The sequence below is a fragment of the Mya arenaria genome, chromosome 3 (genome assembly GCF_026914265.1).
Source record: "Mya arenaria isolate MELC-2E11 chromosome 3, ASM2691426v1".
Taxonomy (NCBI): domain Eukaryota; kingdom Metazoa; phylum Mollusca; class Bivalvia; order Myida; family Myidae; genus Mya; species Mya arenaria.
The window spans coordinates 28,549,378-28,569,037 of record NC_069124.1 but is presented as its reverse complement, the minus strand read 5'-3'; the positions used below and the strand labels follow the sequence as shown (position 1 = coordinate 28,569,037).

The following is a 19,660-nucleotide window of genomic DNA, read 5'->3' as shown; positions in this document are numbered from 1 at the left end:
CAGCCTGGAAGATAATATGTGACTTATTTGTACTCATCACACGATATCGTGGAATTCTGAAACCATAACTAGATAACCTGTTAGCGCCTGAATGCGAAATGTCTTTAGAGGTAAATGGTAATACGAATCTTATCTAGTTAACCAGCTAATATGCTACTTATTAAGTGGCATTTGCAAACTTAAACTAGTTGACCAGTTAATGCTGTACAGCTTAAAAAGGTAACAGGTGGCAGTACTGCACACTTTAGTGCCAGTTTTTAGTCGTATAATATTTATCTTACCGAATCAGTTTCACGAATATTAACAAGATAGCTGGATAAATATCGCGATGATTTTGTGGTTAACACGAAAGAATTCGCGAACGTTCACAGAAAAGATAAGAAAAAAGGATCGGAAACAGTATTGGTAGGCTTGGAAACATGGAACACGTATTTTTTATATCTTATATAAAAAGGTCACAAGCAGTATTGTAAAAGGAGGATGTTTATTCAAACAAGCATTCTTTAAATGTTTAAGCAAGAAGTGATATCGCGAAGCATGAAATACTTAGTCTCTACTAGCGGGATTATTTACAGGAGTAAGATCAGGAAAAACAATTTTATAAATATTAAAGATATCGTGAAGTTCGCGACATTGGCACATAAATGCTAGATTTGAAATAAATGTTAATTAGACTCTGACATTGTCAACGCTGATTAGTTTTGTTGGGGTTTTTTTAAATTAGGTTCTCTTTGACAATCTTCAGCAACAAGATATATTGAACCATAACACACAGTGACTATAGAGTCTAACATTAAAATGATGTCCTCTACAAATCTTGGGAAAATGTTGTGAAATAAAGCAGAACTGGTTTAATAGCTGTTTCATCATTAACAGCATCTATAAAAGTATAATGCAAGTTTGGAAACTTTGAACTAATCAATTCTTAATCCATTTTCATTGAATTAAAACTTTGACATTTTATGCTTGTAAATTTAAATCGCTTCTGAAGGAGGTTATTGCGGGTCGAAAAGAACAAATCTGGGTAGTACCCCCCAACAGTTAATTTACTGCTGTATGGGGAGGTCTAGTTTTAAAGTGCCTTTCCCATGGGGTAATGTGTTTAAATGGAAAAGTCATTGCCCTGAAGCGATCATACAGCATAAGACAGCAAGAAATGAGATGTGATCAATACTTATATTTACATTTTAAAAGAAATATTAATTGTGATTAAAAACATTAACAGTAGTTTCTGCAATTAAGTATTTGTTTTTAAAGAAGTGTAACAGATGAGATACGTTTGTATGAAAAATGGCTGATTTTGTAACGTCGTATACTATTGGTTAAATGTCGTCGTGCTTATCCAATTTGAGCGCAATATCGAATTTAACAATGACATCAAAAGACCTTGTGTGTTATACAATATGAATGTCAAGTTTTATCTAAACAAAGGACTAGGCGAATGTAAATATATATTAAACAATGCATGACGTTGATGTCACTTCCTTTCTATGAGATTTCTCTTAGATTTGATCCACTTCTAAAGTCTAACAATATTTTTTCAAGGGAACATTGCTTTGGATCACAGTTTGAACAAAGTCTTACCAATCAATGCCAATACTTGGTTCTGGACATGATTCATCAGTTTTTTTAGCTAGGAACTTGTCTGACCCAATGTATACCAGTTTCAATTTAGACAAAGGATTTCATGAAGAAAACATTCTGAATAAGTTTTATATAATATTGGAACCAGAATTAAGTTTGTCTAAGAGAGCATGAACCATTCTTATTCTGTTTGATAGAAAGTCGACCAAATACAATGTATCTAATGTGTTCCAAAGAGTTTTTTTTTTAATATTATACCTTGTGACCTAATGTATTACCCTATGTAACCTACTTTACAAGCAGCTGATACTTGATAAAGGGGATAATTCTGACCAATATATATGCAAAAAGCTACAGAAACATGCTCAGTAGCAAAATGTTTAAACATAAACCCGGTTTAGTGGCAATGGGCAACGCCAAAGACATAGAACACAAATTCACAAACAAGAAACATAGAACAGCAAGTTTAACCGTTATCTGACCGATCCCTATCAAGATATGGTTCTAAAAGGACTACACAAAAAGTCCCACCCCGACGGGGTGCACTTAATAATATAAATGTAAAACTGATAATGATCTCATGTGAAAAAGGTCAGCCTCTATGAAACTGTATTTGAGTTTTCCATACACATGTTCACGATCACTGAATGTCTGTTGAAAGTCACTCAACTGAGCTATAAGGCATAGAAAGCAATTAACAACCATAATTAATAACCGTTAATTTTAAAGAAACGAACATTTATATTTATTTCAATAAGTCCACTGGATTTTTTATCTTCGCTCTTTCCTTTATAAACTGACATACTAGTCTGAGGGCTGCATGCATCTCTTGCTTTTTAACGTCTCTGGAACCTGAAACTTCTACCTAAGCCCCGAAATGGGTGGTTGCTTCGGTAGAAATTTGTGGTTGCGGGGATGACATTTGCATTTACGATGGTTAGAAATGGCTTCAATGTATTTCCGCACGCCTTGCCCAATATCGTGAACAGACATGGTAAATTGCAGCTCGCCAACGAGCATTTTAATTTATTAAATTCAATGCAAAAATATCGTGTAGCCGATCGTGTTCGACCTCTTTGCCGCCATGCACGTGGCTGCGTCTCTTCCTGAACATTTTCTACTTCTTCTACCCTCCTTTTTCTCTCTCAAGGGCGTCCTCGACCCGGCATTGTTAAATCAGGCATATTTAATGGGGTATATTTATAATTAAAAAATAGTCAAGTTAATTTGAAAGAGATTTCCGACTCATAGACCGGTTTAATCTAGTTCAAAATTATATGCACCAATGCCTTTGATACAAACGCACTTTTTCAGCAGTGTTATATTACATATTTCCAAAAGTTTGATAATTCAAAGACACATAATAAAAACATGTTGTTAAAACGATCAATTTTTTGAATTCTTAAGATTGATTTGTACATTTTATAATGACAAGTTTCTATCGGTTGCATTACATTATGGCCATGGTTTATTATACGTTCCTCCGCATTGCATTACATGACTTGTTTTGTATGGATTATATGAATCACATTAAATATTAACAAATTAAAAGATATTTGTTGATTTAGTTAAAAAAACAACACCTCCATATGCGATTTTAAAATGCTTGTTTTAAATTGCAAAGTTTTAATTTAACTTACATTTTTAAACACTCAAACATCTCCTAAGATAATACAGAAGCTGTTTGCTTTAAAGTTGAAAAGTTGAAACGATTTGCATGGAAGAAGGTGTTATTTGGTTTTCCTAAACATGTGAAAACAAAATGCGACATTAACGATTTCTTTTATGTCTGTATTTATATGATCACACTTAACTTGCTAGTAAAAGTGGCAATTACACATTAAACTTTAGTATATATTCATGCGCCTTAATGATGTTTTCGCACGATGTTCTATAATATGTTTTTCTAAAGAGATAAGTGTTTTGAAACAATTTTTGTAAGCCTTTTATAAACTCACTTTCTATTTGGCAACTTTCCTCCTACACCATCAATATTATAAAGGCAAAACTGTGTTTGATGTACTACTTTTAAAACGTCCACAATTTCAGTTGATGATTTTCTTTTTTAATTTTAATGAATTATCAATTTGAACTTATTTGACTTCAATAATTATAAATAAAACATATGATTTGTGTTTAGATTATGGAATGCTAATTAGCATTTATTTGGCGCTTTTTAACTAAGAAATTTGAACGGAACTATTAAATAGAAATGATTATGATTGATTATGAATATTAAATGAGTTTAATGCTTAAAACATGTTTGCATCAACCTAAATCGTGACCTAATAAGTGTTCGTCTGTCCGAAACCTTACTTGATGAACTCATTTGACACCATTTTACATATTGATAATAAGTTAGGCATAAGAAAATGATTATTTGGTACATTTTGACAAAAATACATTTAATTTTCTCCATAGATATTTTTTGAGATTTCTCGTGTGTCTAATTCCTCTTACTAGACAGTAGGAGGTAAAGCTTCACTTGTTTTACAAATGATATCATGTTAAGTAACGAAAACAATATGTATGGTTGTTAATACAATGCTTCTATTAACAATAAAGCCTTAAAAGATCGGATGAAAATAAGGTTTTTGTATAAAGAGTAGGGTTAAATTATATGTATCATTATGGAAATAAAAGGACAGTTCCCTATTTCAGGAGTGGCTTACTCCAAATATTTTCATTTGTTTTGTCATCGCTAAGTTTCAAGATGATATAAACACAAATGGAACGGTACTGGAAGTGAAAAATAAATGTAAAGCAAACTTACTAAGAAATAAGAAGATAACATCAACTAAGTATGACCCTCGTCAATCTGATGAACATTATCACGTTATAGTCCGGCCTCGCCATTATTTCACCTATAGAGAATCGTAAAGAAGTTGTATTGTGATGAATAAATTGTAACTTGCACAACCATGATTTCACCTATAAATATTCGTAAAGAGTTGGTTTTGTGCTGCATACATTATGACTGACTTTGCAATAATATCACCTCTTAATACTCGCATAGAAGTGGTTCTGTGATAAATAAATTGTGACTTGCTTCGCCATGATTTCACCTATAAATAATCGTAAAGAAGTGGTTTTGTGCTGCATACATTGTGACCGGCTTCGCCATGATTTCACCTCTTAATACTCGCATAGAAGTGTTTTGTGCTGCATACATTATGACTGGCTTTGCAATGATTTTACCTACAAATAATCGCAAAGAAGTGGTTTTGTGCTGCATTTATTATGACCGGCTCCGCCATGATTTTCACCTGTTAATAGTTAATACTCGCATAGAAGTGGTTTTGTGATGCATACATTGTGATTGGCTCCGCCATGATTTTTACCTTTAAATAATCGTAAAGAAGTGGTTTTGTGCTGCATACATTGTGACTGGCTTTGCCATGATTTCACCTATAAATAATCGTAAAGAAGTGGTTTTGTGCTGCATACATTGTGACTGGCTTTGCCATGATTTCACCTATAATTAATTGCAAAGAATTTGTTTTTATGCTGCATACATTGTGACTGACTTTGCCATGATTTCACTTATAAATAATCGCAAAGAAGTGGTGTTGTGAAGCGTACATTGTGACTGGCTCCGCCATGATTTTCACCTAAAAATAATCGTAAAGAAGTGGTTTTGTGACTATTCATTTTACGCGATTCGTAAGTATAGCGTGAATTATTTGTCTTGGCGAAATGATATTATTTCAATAGTAGTCAGTCTTGCACGAGGATTTCGTGCTATATTGGTATATTAGTGTGTAGAGTCATTCTACCAGTCGACTTCACTCAGTTCACTTCAAAACCTAAATTTCTAGTTTTTGAAGGTTGTGCAGCCATGGAAGAAAATAACATTTTATATAATTTAGAAAACATTATTACAAATATATTTGATGCTTTTGAAAAGTGTATTTCGGACAGGCAACACGTTTCTTAAGCTCAGCTTTCTTCGATACAAGAGAATCTCGCCCAGCACGAGTCTTTTTTCTTTCCGGCGGAAAGGAAATGAAGAACAGCATAAGGTCAACGCGAAAGATATTTGCAAATTGAAAGAAGCTGACGGCTATCTCCAGGACTCCTTGAGTAACCACTCCGCGGAACCCGTGGCCGAGGCGCACTTGAAAAATTCAGAGGGTATGGACATTTTATCTCATAGACAAAAAATGATTAAGCTTGCGGATTCCTCTGATAGTGGATGTAAAGTTGTCCAAGAGTATGAGGCTCACTCTCTTGCAGAAGACTCGGATGACGAGAAGAAAATCTACGGTGCCCAGATGAAAGCGGACCGGAAGTTACGTCAAGAGCGGCTGTCACGTGGTCGGCTTTTCGCGCCGTATCACGGAGTTCCTTCTTCGGAAACGTCGACGTGAGAAGCAGGACAACTTCTACGATACCTGTGGTCGGTGGCAGACGAGGCGTCCCGGCCTCTGCTTCCGGTGCGGGCGTTGGAGACATTGGCGGGCGGAATGTAAGGTTGTGGTGCCTGACGTGGGTGCACCGTTACAAAAGGAAAATAAGATAAGTAGATCTTTGTTGATTTCTGTTGTAGAAAATTTCAGAGAATTGAAAAAAGTAAATTCAGTGAATTCACCGGTTGGTAGGTTAAATTTTTGCTATATACATTGGAAGGAAGCGGGCGCAAACGAGTATATTTAGATGTCGTAAGGGATGGGTACAAATTACCTTTTCGATAGATTATTAAATCTGTCTTTTTAAATAATAACAAATCTGCATAAGACAAGTAATCACTTAAATGTATTGCCGGTGATAAAGTGTTACAAAATCCTTATAACCTTCAGAATTAAAATGCTTTTGACAATGTTACTCGCATTGATTAATAAGATAATAAATTTATTTATTTATTTTAAAATGGAATGGCAGAGATGTTATTATTTTTACTGGTAAATAATTTATTTAAAAAAATGGTCATCAGAATATTCCAACCAAAACTAACATATGTGACGATTACAGCTAGTTGAATTTCGGGCACCGGTTTGTTTTCTTATTAATCAATGCGAGCAACAATGTCATGGTTGTAATGATTTTGTAACACTTTATCACCAGCAATACATTAAAGTGATTATTGGTATTTGGACAGCATTTTTGGCCAGTCGAGTTACCTGATTCGAGTTATTTTTACATATCAAATGTTTTAAAATTTCATACAATCTTTGTGAATGATAAAGATTGTATGAAATTTTAAAATATTTAATATGTAAAAATAAACGACCAAGAGGGTCCAAATATCAAGTAACTGTGATATAGATATTAAAAGTTAACTTTTAAAATTTTATGGGCTGGGACTGGGCTTCATCCGCTAGTGAATAAAAAACATCTGCGTATTGTCGCTATTAATGTCATCCAAAATTGCCAATGTCCATACTCCACGCAGCCTAGTTATTTCAGTTTCCATTTATGAACTTGTCAATGGAGGTCACTGCGTATGCGATTGTGCAATGAGGTCATCCCCCTTCCCCATTAACGATACCACAATCATCAGCATCATTATCATTATCGTCTTCGTCATTTTCGCTGGCGTCGTCATCGTCGCCGTTGTTTTCATAATCTTAAGTCAGCGGATTTAGTTTTAATAACACTAAAAATTTATTTCATTTTCAAACTGTATTTTAAATAGCCTTCTCTTCTTACAAACACTTCTAAATAATTATTAAAGCAACGGATTCTTTCTCCAAAACCGCCATATGCAAATAGTTACATTGAAGGGTATAAATTCAATTAAGGGATTTATTTGTCATCTTCAATCGAATCCTTGTTATTCACAATCAATACATTATTGATAGTCTGCATTAATGACATTGATGACATCATCATTATGTATTCAATCCAAAACTTAAATAAGAGCACACAAAGCTGCTGCCAACGCTCATCTGTACTTGTTTTAGGACCGATTAATTATTATAATTCGACAATTATTAAAGTCATAGGTCTAATCAATTAAACGAATGTGCGCATTGTCATTCCGGTAGCGAATGCATGTTTGTACAACTCCGACGACACCAAGTTCGACGTCGTTTTCTTTCGTAAAACAGGAACGCTTAAACAATAAGTTACTATTTCACCTAAAAAGTTAAACATGATTGACTCCACGCGTAGTAAAAGCTGCACTCTCACAGATATACCATTTTTACAACTTTTTTATGTTTGGTCTTGGAAATAGCATATTTTTGCGTAAATTTCTGCAAACCAATGATATAAGACTGCTGACAAAAAATCAGATCGCAGATATCCATATTTCCGTTCGAAAATTAATGTTTTATGGCTTAAACCGTTACTAATTATATATAACGGTTTAAGAAAAATGCACAAAACATCAATTTTTGAACTTAAATATAAAAATCTGCGATCTAATTTTCTGTCAGCAGTCTTATATAACTGCTTTCCGTGGGTTTTCGCAAAAAATGGCTCGTTCCAAGACAAAAAATAAAAACAAGTCAAAACGTTCAATATGTGAGAGTGCAGTTTTAAAACACAGTTATTTTACCTAACGATGACATTTGTGTATTCTTTCGTTAATTTCTATTAAATTGTAAAAAAAAGCACATTCTACATAGAAAAGGTAAGTCCAACGATGTAAAGGAGATTCACATCGTTCCTGATGGAGACGAGTTTAAATGGGCGCACAGGAGCAGCGGAAGTGCCGCCTCCCGGTCCAGCACAGGAACCTCCGGTAGTGAGGGAAATCGGTTAGAAGTTGTCCACGATATGGCGGAAGCAAACACGCAAGAGGAAGTTTGACGTCATCAAGCTGAATGCGTAGTAATATCTTACGATGCTACATTTTAAGGTTAACATATATATGTTTCTCAGTTTAATTATATTGAGAAAAAGTAGGGGGTGTTACGGTATTTCTTTTATCCTCTTCTTTAAGTGCAGTTGTGTCTTCTTACCATGTTAACACTAAGACCGTCGCCATTTTGTCAAGGCTTTCCAGTTCAAACTACCGAAAGCTATAACAAAAGAAAAAATATAACGATCGGAAGAAAATATGAACGCTGCAATACAAAAAAGTAGGATATAGTGAAAAAACAAGGCATGGAAACCCTTTACAAGCATTTCTTTTCGTTTCGCCTTATAGTCTGGTAGCAATTTGTGTAATTGCATGGACCTCATGTTACCATATATTTTCATAGTTTAAAAGTTGAAAACAATCATTAACACTTTAACGTCAATTTATATACAGGCCCTATTTCTCGAAACTTTTTAAGTCCCTTATAACAGGATTAAGCTAAGATCAGTATTTTACTTTGCAATAATTTGCTAAATGTTTACTTCTTTAAAAGTTTCTTATATTTTAGATAGGAATTATCTTTATTATAATCACAACTAACCTTTGTTTTATCAAAATCAAATTCAAGTATGTTTTTATTTTATAATAAGCTACTTCAGCCTTTTTAGCTTAAGAAATTTCGAGAAATTGGGGCAAAATACGCCCGTCCACTTTTTATGACATCATGTTTGATGATAAGTGGTGATAAGTGGTGACAAGTGGTTGTATGTTAAGCCAACTTTAGAGAGAGAACACAGTTTATACAGTTTTTTGCAATTTCAAGGGCCTTTTCTTCGGAGTGACAGAGGCAACAAGGCTGATTATCAAACCTGTTCGAGATATCCTGTCAAAACTCACTCTGACCAAAGTTGGTGATGCCCAAACAAAGGCAGCGAACGTTATTGATCGGACACGACCGATTTTAGTTTTTTTATAATTTAATGGAGTTTTCTGCCACCTCAGATAAGTAGATCCAATAATTTAACCATGCTAGATATTCTTATCTTGCCCACGGGTGAAGATAAAATGCCCGTATGGAACTCCTTTTACCACATTGTAATTACCTCCCTTGTTGAAGACTGTCGTCAGTAGCATCAAGGAAATCTTGTCTTATGGTAATATTTAGAACGCTAATTAATTATTTATCGCTTCAAATGAAACCATAAAACAGTTTTCACGCACCATTCAAGAAATAATGCTTCATTCTCCTTAGAACTATTTAAAAAGACCGATTTGTCTATTAACATTAACTGGATCACTGCGCGTATATCCATGACAACCACGTGCTATCGCATATCCATACGCAATAATTTTCACTAAGCAAAAGAGTTCCAGCAAAAAAATACATTTAAACTAAATTTTGTTTAACTGAGGTGGGAGAAAAAGCATCTACCATAGCCGCTCGTATAAGATAGGTTCATCCCGACCCTCGCGCAGGGTGTTTTGCGGAAACGAGGTTTACCTCGTTTCCGCAAAACACCCTACGCTCGGGTCGGAATGAACCTATCTTACACTCTCGGCCATGGAAGATACTTATAATCTCTCGAGTGACAAAAGCCATATGGCTGGTTATCAAATTTTGGACGAGCTATAATGCCAATACACATTCTGACCAAATATGATTTCGACTGGCGAGAGGATTCTAAATTAATTAATCGGACAAGTATTAATTTTAAGTTATTTCTTTAATTAAAGGGCGATAACTCTTAAGTGATCTAAGCGATATGGCTTCTTATTACCATTGTCGACGATCTTATTCCCATACACATTCTCAAACAGTCAAATGATTGGACAAAGGCCTCTTAAGTTATTGAAAAAGACCGATTTGGGATGATTGTTATAATTAAAGGGCGATATATAAATGTCGGGTGACTTAAGAAAAAAGGCTTGTTATCGAACTTGTCCAAGATATTTTCCCATTTCAGACCAAATTTATTGATGCCTGGACAAAAAGGCTTGATCGGACAACATACTGGACACCACTCGCCCACCGGCATGTACACACATCGCAAGTGAAACTATTATACGTCCCGTGAATGAAACTTTTTTTCTAGAACATTCGCCGTTTGTTTTATGATACAACATGACTTATATTTCTCTCTTTTTTATAATCCATAAATAATTAACATACTTGTTGATGCAGTTTTTCTATTATATCTTAAATGTGTTTTAAACATTTGATGTTAACTGTAATGCACACTGGGCACCTTATACCAGCGAACATTTGCGTTAAAGACAATAAATGTACTTAATGCTCATTTTTCATTTCAGAATTTGAAGTCTTTTTATGCTGCAGTTCTGAGGGAGATAGAATTAGGGTAGAAAAAATAGGGGGATGATTTTCATTATTTAGAAACGTGTATTTTGTACAAGTTCAACCCGGCCGAGTTTCGAACCCACGTCCTCCTTCCAAAGTATTGGATAATGTTCAGTCTGAAGATGATAAGACGATATGGCTTTGTTCCTTTTATCCAAAAAATAAGTGTTTGCAAAATGGTAATCATTTATTGGTTTTAAAAGGCAAATTAAGGGCTGCACAACATATTTGTGCAGCTTGTTGGATGAAAGACGAAAGTAAACTGGAACATCCTGAGTGTTCCCCTAATTGTCCTTACTAACGCTAACGTTCATCTATTTTGATCCTGGTCGTGAACTGAAATTATATAATCTATATTTTGCAACATATATGTGTGCGTTGAACTGTAGCGGGTATTTAAAGAGAATAGCCGAGGAAATAAAAACTAAACTTATCGCCACTTTGTATATTGTCTTAAGAATATTTTTGTCAAGACTTTCTCTAATGAAACAGACACTATATTTAGAACAAGTAATGCCGTGCCAAACTATCGCAATTCTATGTTGTTTATATACAGGCAGGTCAATGCCATATATCCATAATTGGAACACAATATCAGATCCTTGGGCCCGTTTCATTTAAACTGTAGATTAAAACTCTGAAATAAATAAAATCACTATGTTGGTATCAGTGTTGTTCCTGGAGATTTAAGATATTTAAAGTTACGACAAATATCAAAAGAGATGCCAATGACAAGAGAAATACAAAAAAGACAGCGAAAACATGGTACAATATCATACATTGAAAGTCAGTGGTTTCTTTTTGGATAATTGATAACAAATCCAAGCCATGGATTCCAACCCAATTAAGAAAACATGTATACTGATAGTCTTTATTTCAGATAGGTAATTGCAGCTAAAGGGAACTTACATTGCACATAATGTAACATTTCTTTCTGGTAGAATATTAATGCTATATTTTCGATGACATTTGAAAAATATTTGGATTTGTACGCACCGCATTCAAAATGCACACAAAGCCAAATCATCAAATCATATTGAGTACGTGTTCTTTACTAAAAACTATAACGATCCGGTGTTCAATACAAATAACGTCATGAAAAATCGTTTCCATGAAGTAGTCCACGTAACATTCTCATTAGAATGCATCAACTAAATGGCAAGGGGTAAGTGAACAATAAGTCGATGTTTCGGACCATTTCACCCCATTGGCTGGCATTATGCGATTGTATTGAACACCTTTAATGAATTGTTGAAGACTTCCGTGACAAGAAGTTTGCCCTGTTGTGGAAAGCAATAAGCAAACAATGGTTTTCCTATCCCCTCCTTCTTCCCGGTCAGTGTCATCTGACCAGTTGACAAATCAAGAATCATAATGTTGTTACTTCTGTAACCAGAGATTAACAGTTGGTCCCCGAGTGCCGTGATACTTCTTGGACCTTTCAATGAAGGCTCCTGGAACGTCTTGATGATGTTCAGGTTCATGTCGAGCTTTGTGATTGTGTCCCTGCTCGTGTCTGATATGTAGATGAAATCAGTCGATTCTTCACACACCAATGTTAAATAGATTGGACATTGGAACAATTCCTTTCCATTGCTATCTCTTTCTATTTGCCCTATAACATGTCCGTTCATATTTAGTACCGCTACCTTTCCATATTTGAAGGACACTATCAACCTTTCTTTATGGTAAGCAATACCTCGGCAGTCACCATCAACTTCGAAATGGTCACCAATAGCGAGTTGTCCTCCAGTCGCAAGGAACTGAACACCCGATAAGGTCATAGTAACAGCCACCCTGTCCCTGGGAAGAAGACATATGTCCCATGGCTGACCCGGTACACTAATCTGGGAGACCAGGCTGTTGGTCTGCATGTCCACAACCTTGACTTTGTTGTTGTTTGAGTCAGCTATCAGCAGTCTGGATCCGGTAAGGTTGAGCATGCTAGACAAGTGGCAGTCCTTGTTGTCAGTTGGGGACGTCATTGGGATGACCATAGCTGATGTAAACCGTAATATAGTCAGGTCTACAGTGGCCTGACCCACTGTAATGAATTATTTATAGTAATTTTAATATATGTGTTACAATAACGTTATATAGGGCAACATATCAAAGTTAAAAAAACATCGTTTGCGTATAGCATTATGGTTTTATTTCGAAATGCCATATTAATTAATATCATGTCATTCATTTTCAATATTTCGTTACAGTATTGAAAATATTTCAACGACATTTTTTAATTTGTGTTCATTGCTCGTTGAATAAATTACAGCGCTAGGTATTATAGCAATTTGAAGTAAACATATCCCATAAGACAAATAATACATAGCACATCATGTGGATATATACGTCATTAAAGTGACACTATTATTCAAAATCAATACATACACATGTATAACAAACATCAATTTTGATTGATAAATTTTTAAGTACTTATTAAATAATGCATTAATGGAAAATATAAATTACTGATACCAAGATTTTAACCGTGTATTTAATAGCAGAAAGAGCAAAAATATTAAACGATTGGTGAATGCTAAAAGATTTACTGTGGTCTACTATAGTCTCATCAGGAAGAAAGTCTGTGCTTTATACTTATTTCTTTTTAATTAAACTCGGTATCCTTTATAAGAACCATTGTTTTCGACATATATTCATCTTTTTTTAATATTAAAACAATATTATTAATTGTGGTAAATCTTGTTTAGGAGTAAGAGTGCATCTTTAAATAAGAATGCTCGTTTACTCAGATGATATGTGACTGTCAGTACCTGTAGGTCTGGAAATTCCCAAATTTTCCCTTGTGCCATCTCCCTGAACTGTGAGTCCTTTTATGCCATGGTCGCTCTCTGCAGTGATTTAAAACATAACTGTCATAACTTTTGGTATCAAGGGCGTTGTTTGTAGTTTGTAGGAATTTTACTTCTTGTTTTCCATAAATAATGTTTAAAAGATCAGCAAAAATGTATTGACGAATTAATCAAGTTGTTAAGATATGCGATGGACAAATTAGCTTTAACCAAGTCATTGGTACTTAAGTTATATTTTTTACCGGTAGACCCCATTAAATTTTGGTACAGTATGAACAGGCATTGTTATTGTGTTCATTACCTTAATTGAAATCAAGTTTCAATTTGCTTTGTTAGCTATCTTTGAAAGTTAAAAAAGCTTGTTTGTAATTAGTCTTTGATATAAATATTTACATATTATTCATCCTCTTAATGAGCCGTTTCAATTGATACCAAAATATAGGATCACTGGTCATTAAAACGCACATTCCTATGGTAACTTCAATACTTTATGAGTTAATGCACTTGTAGTTTCTTAAAATAAGGGCGTTTGTACATCCCGTAATATTTACTCCTCAACTTCCATTCCTTAAATGAACTGCCTTTCGGCAATTGCGTTCATCAACATCTTCGGATATGTTTGGATCGCAATTCATCGCAACAATATACATGAAAACTATTGATCTTGTTATTGTTTGTATTGTGTCAGCATGTCCCGTAAAACATAAATCAACATTTTAGAAAGTGCTAAGTTATTATATTCTTAACGTTTTGTTGCCAAAGGTGTTTTAAAAGTGATTTCAAGTGGTTGATCTTTTCCCGCGTTATTGTGACGTCATTTGAAAAATATGTTTCCGGTAACAGTCAGGTCGTCCTATTTAATGAATGAGTAAGAAAGGATTACTGAAAGGTAATCTGAAATGAAATGAAGTATTTTTTAACGTTTCTTAAATAAAATAATGAACAATTGGTGTAAATATAACGAATGAATTGCGGGGTTGATGTCATTATCGGGGATATAAATTTCGGACTCCACACACTTAAACCAGCCCAATTGCGTTCATACCCGGATAATGACATCAACCCCGCAATTCATTCCTTAAATGAACGTTATTGCTTCTGTTGTAAATATTAGATGATAGATTATGAAACTTTTTCATATAAAGATACCGATACAATCTTGGACTTAAAAATTCCTGTTTTAAACGTAATTGTAATTTGTTTTTAAATTCAGTAAACTACTGTCTTAATCAGATTATGAATATCTATAATTATGAAAAAACTTTTGTATAACGTAATTTAATTACAAAACATGCAGCGTAATTTTATGTAAATTATATTCATTTTGCTCATTTACTTGGTTAACAAACTTATACTTATCCTATAACATATCTACAGTGAATATAATTGAAGTACATACCTTTTATTCTATATAAATCACTTCAAAATCATTTGACATGTTTAGACACATGCAATGAATGTAATGTATTTGTAAATAGAGAGAAATACCTTATTTAGACTATGTCCTATTAGACAAGTCTTTATACACTCTCTGTTATGATCTAATTCATCAAAATTGTTTACAATAGTTTAATTAAATAAATATTCAGATATACCTGATGCGGATGCTATCTTGTGCGGTTCAGTCACAATGTTTTCTAAAGTCCCAAGGCCAGTGTCAGATGCAATAAGACGCTCTGTAGTTGGATCCTTTCTGAATTCGTAGTGGTGAATTACGTTGTCCTTTTTAATGTCAGCAAGGTCATTCTGTAGACCTCCTAATAGCTTCTTAGCTTTTTTGGTCTCTATAAACAACTGTATTATGTTATTTTCTTCTGCTGAAAGTTTAACATTTATTTCTTCTAGCTTGGACTTAAGGTTTGTATATTTCGGTTTCAGAGACTCTAGTAGTTCTTCATCCATGTGTTTCGTCTTCTCTATAAGCTTTAACAGTTCTTGTTCTCTTACTTCAAAATATTTGTTTACTTCCTCTCGATATCTTCTCAGCTTGTATACTTCATTTTTACCTAACTTTGCTACAACGTCAACGTTTTTCTTCACATCAGACGCGCATAAATCAATGTCTTCAAACAACCTAGCAATTGTTTTTATGACATCTCCATACTCTTGGTCATCTTTGAAGGCCTTGGAAATATCTGATATGACATCAGCATGACACGATCGATGGTTCTGTACTGCACAGTGTCCACAAATCAGGGTCTGATGGGCGCTGCAAAAGTATTTGATAGACTCTTCTGGATGGGTCTTACAAGGTTCTGTGTATCCGTGGTTATCCTCGTGGCCAACTATATATGTAGGCATATTGGATTTGTCAAGAAGGTTATGCGATCTAGAAATCTTCTGTTTTCTATGGAGACTTGCGCATTTTGAGCAGAAGAACTCTTTGCAAACGGTGCAGAAAGCCTCAGCAGGGAGGATTTCGTCATCTTGTTCACAGGGCTGGCAGTAGGTTGTGTCTGCTGCAGATGGTCTTGCTTGCAATTTCTTCCCTGGAACCTCCATAGTCCTGATATTTAAGAGGAACAAATTTTAAATTATATACAATATCGTATGCATTCATAAACACCTAACACATTTAAAAGTGTACGATATACATTTTGTATTCCGTTTTTGATGAATATATTTAAGGATAAATGTAAAATTGTGCGCTAGTAACATTGTAACAATTATCATATCTCACGGCCTTCACCACAATTTAAAAGAAATACAATTCTTATGAATATAAGAACGTTTTTTTCGTATATACATAAAAAGGAACGAATCTAGAAGGCTGAGCTTACCCGTGCAATAACCATGACGGGTTTAAAATTATTCACCTATATGCACGCTATTTTTTTTAATTCTGTTCCACACAACATGGGACAAAACAATAACTTCTTCCACATCCCTCGATACTGTTTCCTTACTCCAGTTTAATAGTTTTAGAATTTCAAAATTAAAATCTTATATTTTAAGATTGTACTCACGTGCTAGTTCTCTCATATAAATAAACTTAACATATACTTCAGGATATATGATGTATTTAAATGTCAAAGAATGAATTCAAAATCGAAACTAGATCAACGCATTTTCAGAAAATAGTATATATCGTACAAAAAGATAGTTCAATATCCAAACTTTCATTTAACTTCATGATATATGATGTATGAACTTCGTTAAAGTATAATAATGCCTCCTGAGTTTGTTTGTATCATTTGTATTCTACAGTTTAAAAGCTTGGATGTTTAACTATCATAGAAATGTTTAGGAATGAAATCAAAATCGAAACTAGATCAACGCATACTTTCAGAAAAAGTAATGTAAATGAAACAAACAATCTCAGAAAACATTATTATACTTTAACGATATAAAATAAATGTAAATATGAATGTTATGATTCAAAATGAATCTTACCTTTACTTCAAGTTTAAGGGTGAACACAAAGAATATGATAAATATCATAAAAAGGAGATAAACATAACCAGAAATTAGGTCAAGCTTGGTAAGGTTACACTTAACTATACGGATATCACATTTGCTTTAATTGAATGTAGAACACCTTTCAATAGAAATGATGATATTTTATAAGTTTGGTTGATGGATGTTTAGGCATTTAATAAAATATCCAGAGATAGGCTGGGAAACCAAATTCTATACATTCCACCACTAGGACAAACTTGAAAGACGTTTGTCCAAAAGAGTAATCTTTCATTCTTCTCATAGTTTGTGGGGTTTTTTTCATGAAAACAAAATAGCAAATACACGCCTTTACATGTGACTGTTTATGTGTATCCTTGCTAATAACTGCATGATTGCAATAATGATTCGGTAGTGTTTATTCATTTTCCCATATATGTATAATGACACGAAGGCTAAGCTTTACCGTGCTATACCTATAGTTTGGGTTTGCACTATTCATTTATTCATACGCTAGAAATTAAATTATGTATAAGATTAAGACAACATGTGTGCAGACACTTTTACATACGATAACATACTATAAATATTACATGATTTACTTTTATTGTTTTCAAAAATATAATCTTATAGTGAAAGATTGTACTCATTTGTTAGTTCTTTCATTTAAATATACTAAACATCTTACTTTTTTCAAATGTAATTAAATGAATTTTAAATCGAAACTAGATGAAAACAATTTTAGAAAAGTACATTTAGTTACATAGATAATATCCAAGCTTTCTTATACTAGCATGTAAATTATACAACCAAACCAAAGAAACATTATTATACTTATATGTAATATATACAAATATATAATATAAAAACTAAGTGTAATGATATAAATAATTTTTAACCTTTACTCCAAGATTTACTATGTACAGGAAGTAAACAATAAATATATCAAAGGGAGATTATAAACATTGCCAGAAAGTAGGTTCGGCTCAGTAAGGTTATACTAAACTGATATACTTATCTGTACAGTACGGATATAACCTATGTTCAATTGGAAGTAGAACATGTTTTAATAGCAACCAAATTATAACCTTTTATAAATTTATTTTAAAGTCAATTTAACGATATATATAATTCAAACATTATATATATATATATATATATATATATATATATATATATATATATATATATATATATATATATATATATAAACTAAATGCATTATATATTTTCGTTAAACTTAAGGGGAAGTAACCATAATTTAAAAAATGTATTATGCATGTATCAATTAATTACCGTCAATCAACTCAACCTTTTTTGTTCTTATGGTATGTTGTGTATTTAGGGCATGTGACGTGAAACTACTAAATAAACTTGATTTGCCTTGACATGACCTCTCGTACCGGCGTAAGAGCCGATGTGCTACTTATATACCACATTTCTATCACCGATCTTATACCGATGCGCCGCCCGAGTTTTACCGACGTGCCTCTGCTAACCGGAGCTCTAGCGGAGGGATATCGTTGCGCTGCACTTGTACTACCGATATAGCAGTACAATATAACATCGCTAAGATAGGTAGTAAATATAAGTACATTGGCAGGACTACGGCATCACGTCTGTACCAGTACTGTACAAATTAAAGCTGCACTCTCACAGAGTTGAATTTTTGTCTTGGAATGAGCATTTTGTTTTGCGTAAATGTCTGCAAAACAATAATAAAAACTGCTGACAAAAGATGAGAACGCAGATTTTCATATTTCCGTTCGAAAATTAATGTTTTAAAGCTTAAAACGTTACTAACGGTTTAAGAAAAATGCATAAAACATCAATTTTTGAACTTAATAATATAAATCTACGATCTATTTTTTTGTCAGCAGTCTTATATAACTGGTTCCCATGGATTTTCGCAAAAATTTGGTTGTTCTAAGAAAATAAATATAAAAATTGTCAAAACGTTCAATATGTGAGAGTGCAGCTGTAAGGGCACAAGAAAGCCACCGATACACTACGGGCGCTGCAATGCAGTGCTCTACCGACATTAACGAAGCCATACTGGATAACTGTCGTTGTACTGCCGTTGTAGTGTAATGTTCCCGGAATCGTTAAGTCCGGAGCCTGGAAAATAAACATTTCTGTCTTAATAAAAGTTGAAAAACATTTGACAATTGACGGCTTTCTTTAGGATAAAACTGTGTATTTAATATTAAAGTTTTATGGTTTTAGTATTAAATGTCAAAACTAAGCTGGTAAATCATTATTTTGTACGAGAAAGAAGTTATATTCTTTAAGGTTAATATTTAGGAAAGTTTCTTTGTGTACTTTTAAAAACGGATTCCTAACTATTGGAGAGTTATTAATTAATCAATTAATTTATAATATCTAACATTAGTACAAACCCTTTAGTACAAAGGTGTTCATTCAAGATCCAAAGGACAGCAGCAAGAAATATAGACTTCAATTGGGCTTGAAATCTTTACAAACTAAAATCCGCTTAAAAGCAAAATGTTAACTAATCTAGAGGCTGCGTTACTTTTCTATCAACTATTTATGCTAGTTTATAATATATATTGTTTTAGCGTCTCACTAATTTCCATATTTATGTAATGCCGGGAAAAAATCCAGATTAATATACCAAATATTTCAACATCCGAACGATAATTCTTTACTACAATTCAAATACATTTTATAATTAATATTGTTAACGATTAAATGCATCAATACATAATACAATGAAAACTACTGTGACCAGCCCATTTATAAATA

At 33.5% G+C, this 19,660-nt stretch overlaps 1 protein-coding gene across 1 annotated transcript; it reads right to left on the bottom strand.

Annotated features, from left to right (window-relative positions):
• Positions 1–10,968: 10,968 nt before the first annotated feature.
• LOC128228285 (uncharacterized) lies at positions 10,969–17,844 on the bottom strand. Its single transcript, XM_052939501.1, has 4 exons — positions 17,794–17,844; positions 15,094–16,004; positions 13,460–13,537; positions 10,969–12,732 (listed from the first exon to the last, which is right to left on the bottom strand). Exons 2-4 carry the CDS (start codon positions 15,998–16,000, stop codon positions 11,906–11,908), a joined length of 1,812 nt encoding a protein of 603 aa, XP_052795461.1. The 5' UTR covers positions 16,001–16,004; positions 17,794–17,844; the 3' UTR covers positions 10,969–11,905.
• Positions 17,845–19,660: the final 1,816 nt, after the last annotated feature.

Bases quoted from the DNA above. Each gene is read 5' to 3' on its own strand.
- LOC128228285 (XM_052939501.1), bottom strand. From the start codon at position 16,000: ATGGAGGTTCCAGGGAAGAAATTGCAAGCAAGACCATCTGCAGCAGAC. The intron at 13,538-15,093 runs GTATATCTGAAT...AAATCACTGCAG, and splicing joins CAAGATAGCATCCGCATCAG to AGAGCGACCATGGCATAAAA. The intron at 12,733-13,459 runs GTACTGACAGTC...AATTCATTACAG, and splicing joins GGGAATTTCCAGACCTACAG to TGGGTCAGGCCACTGTAGAC.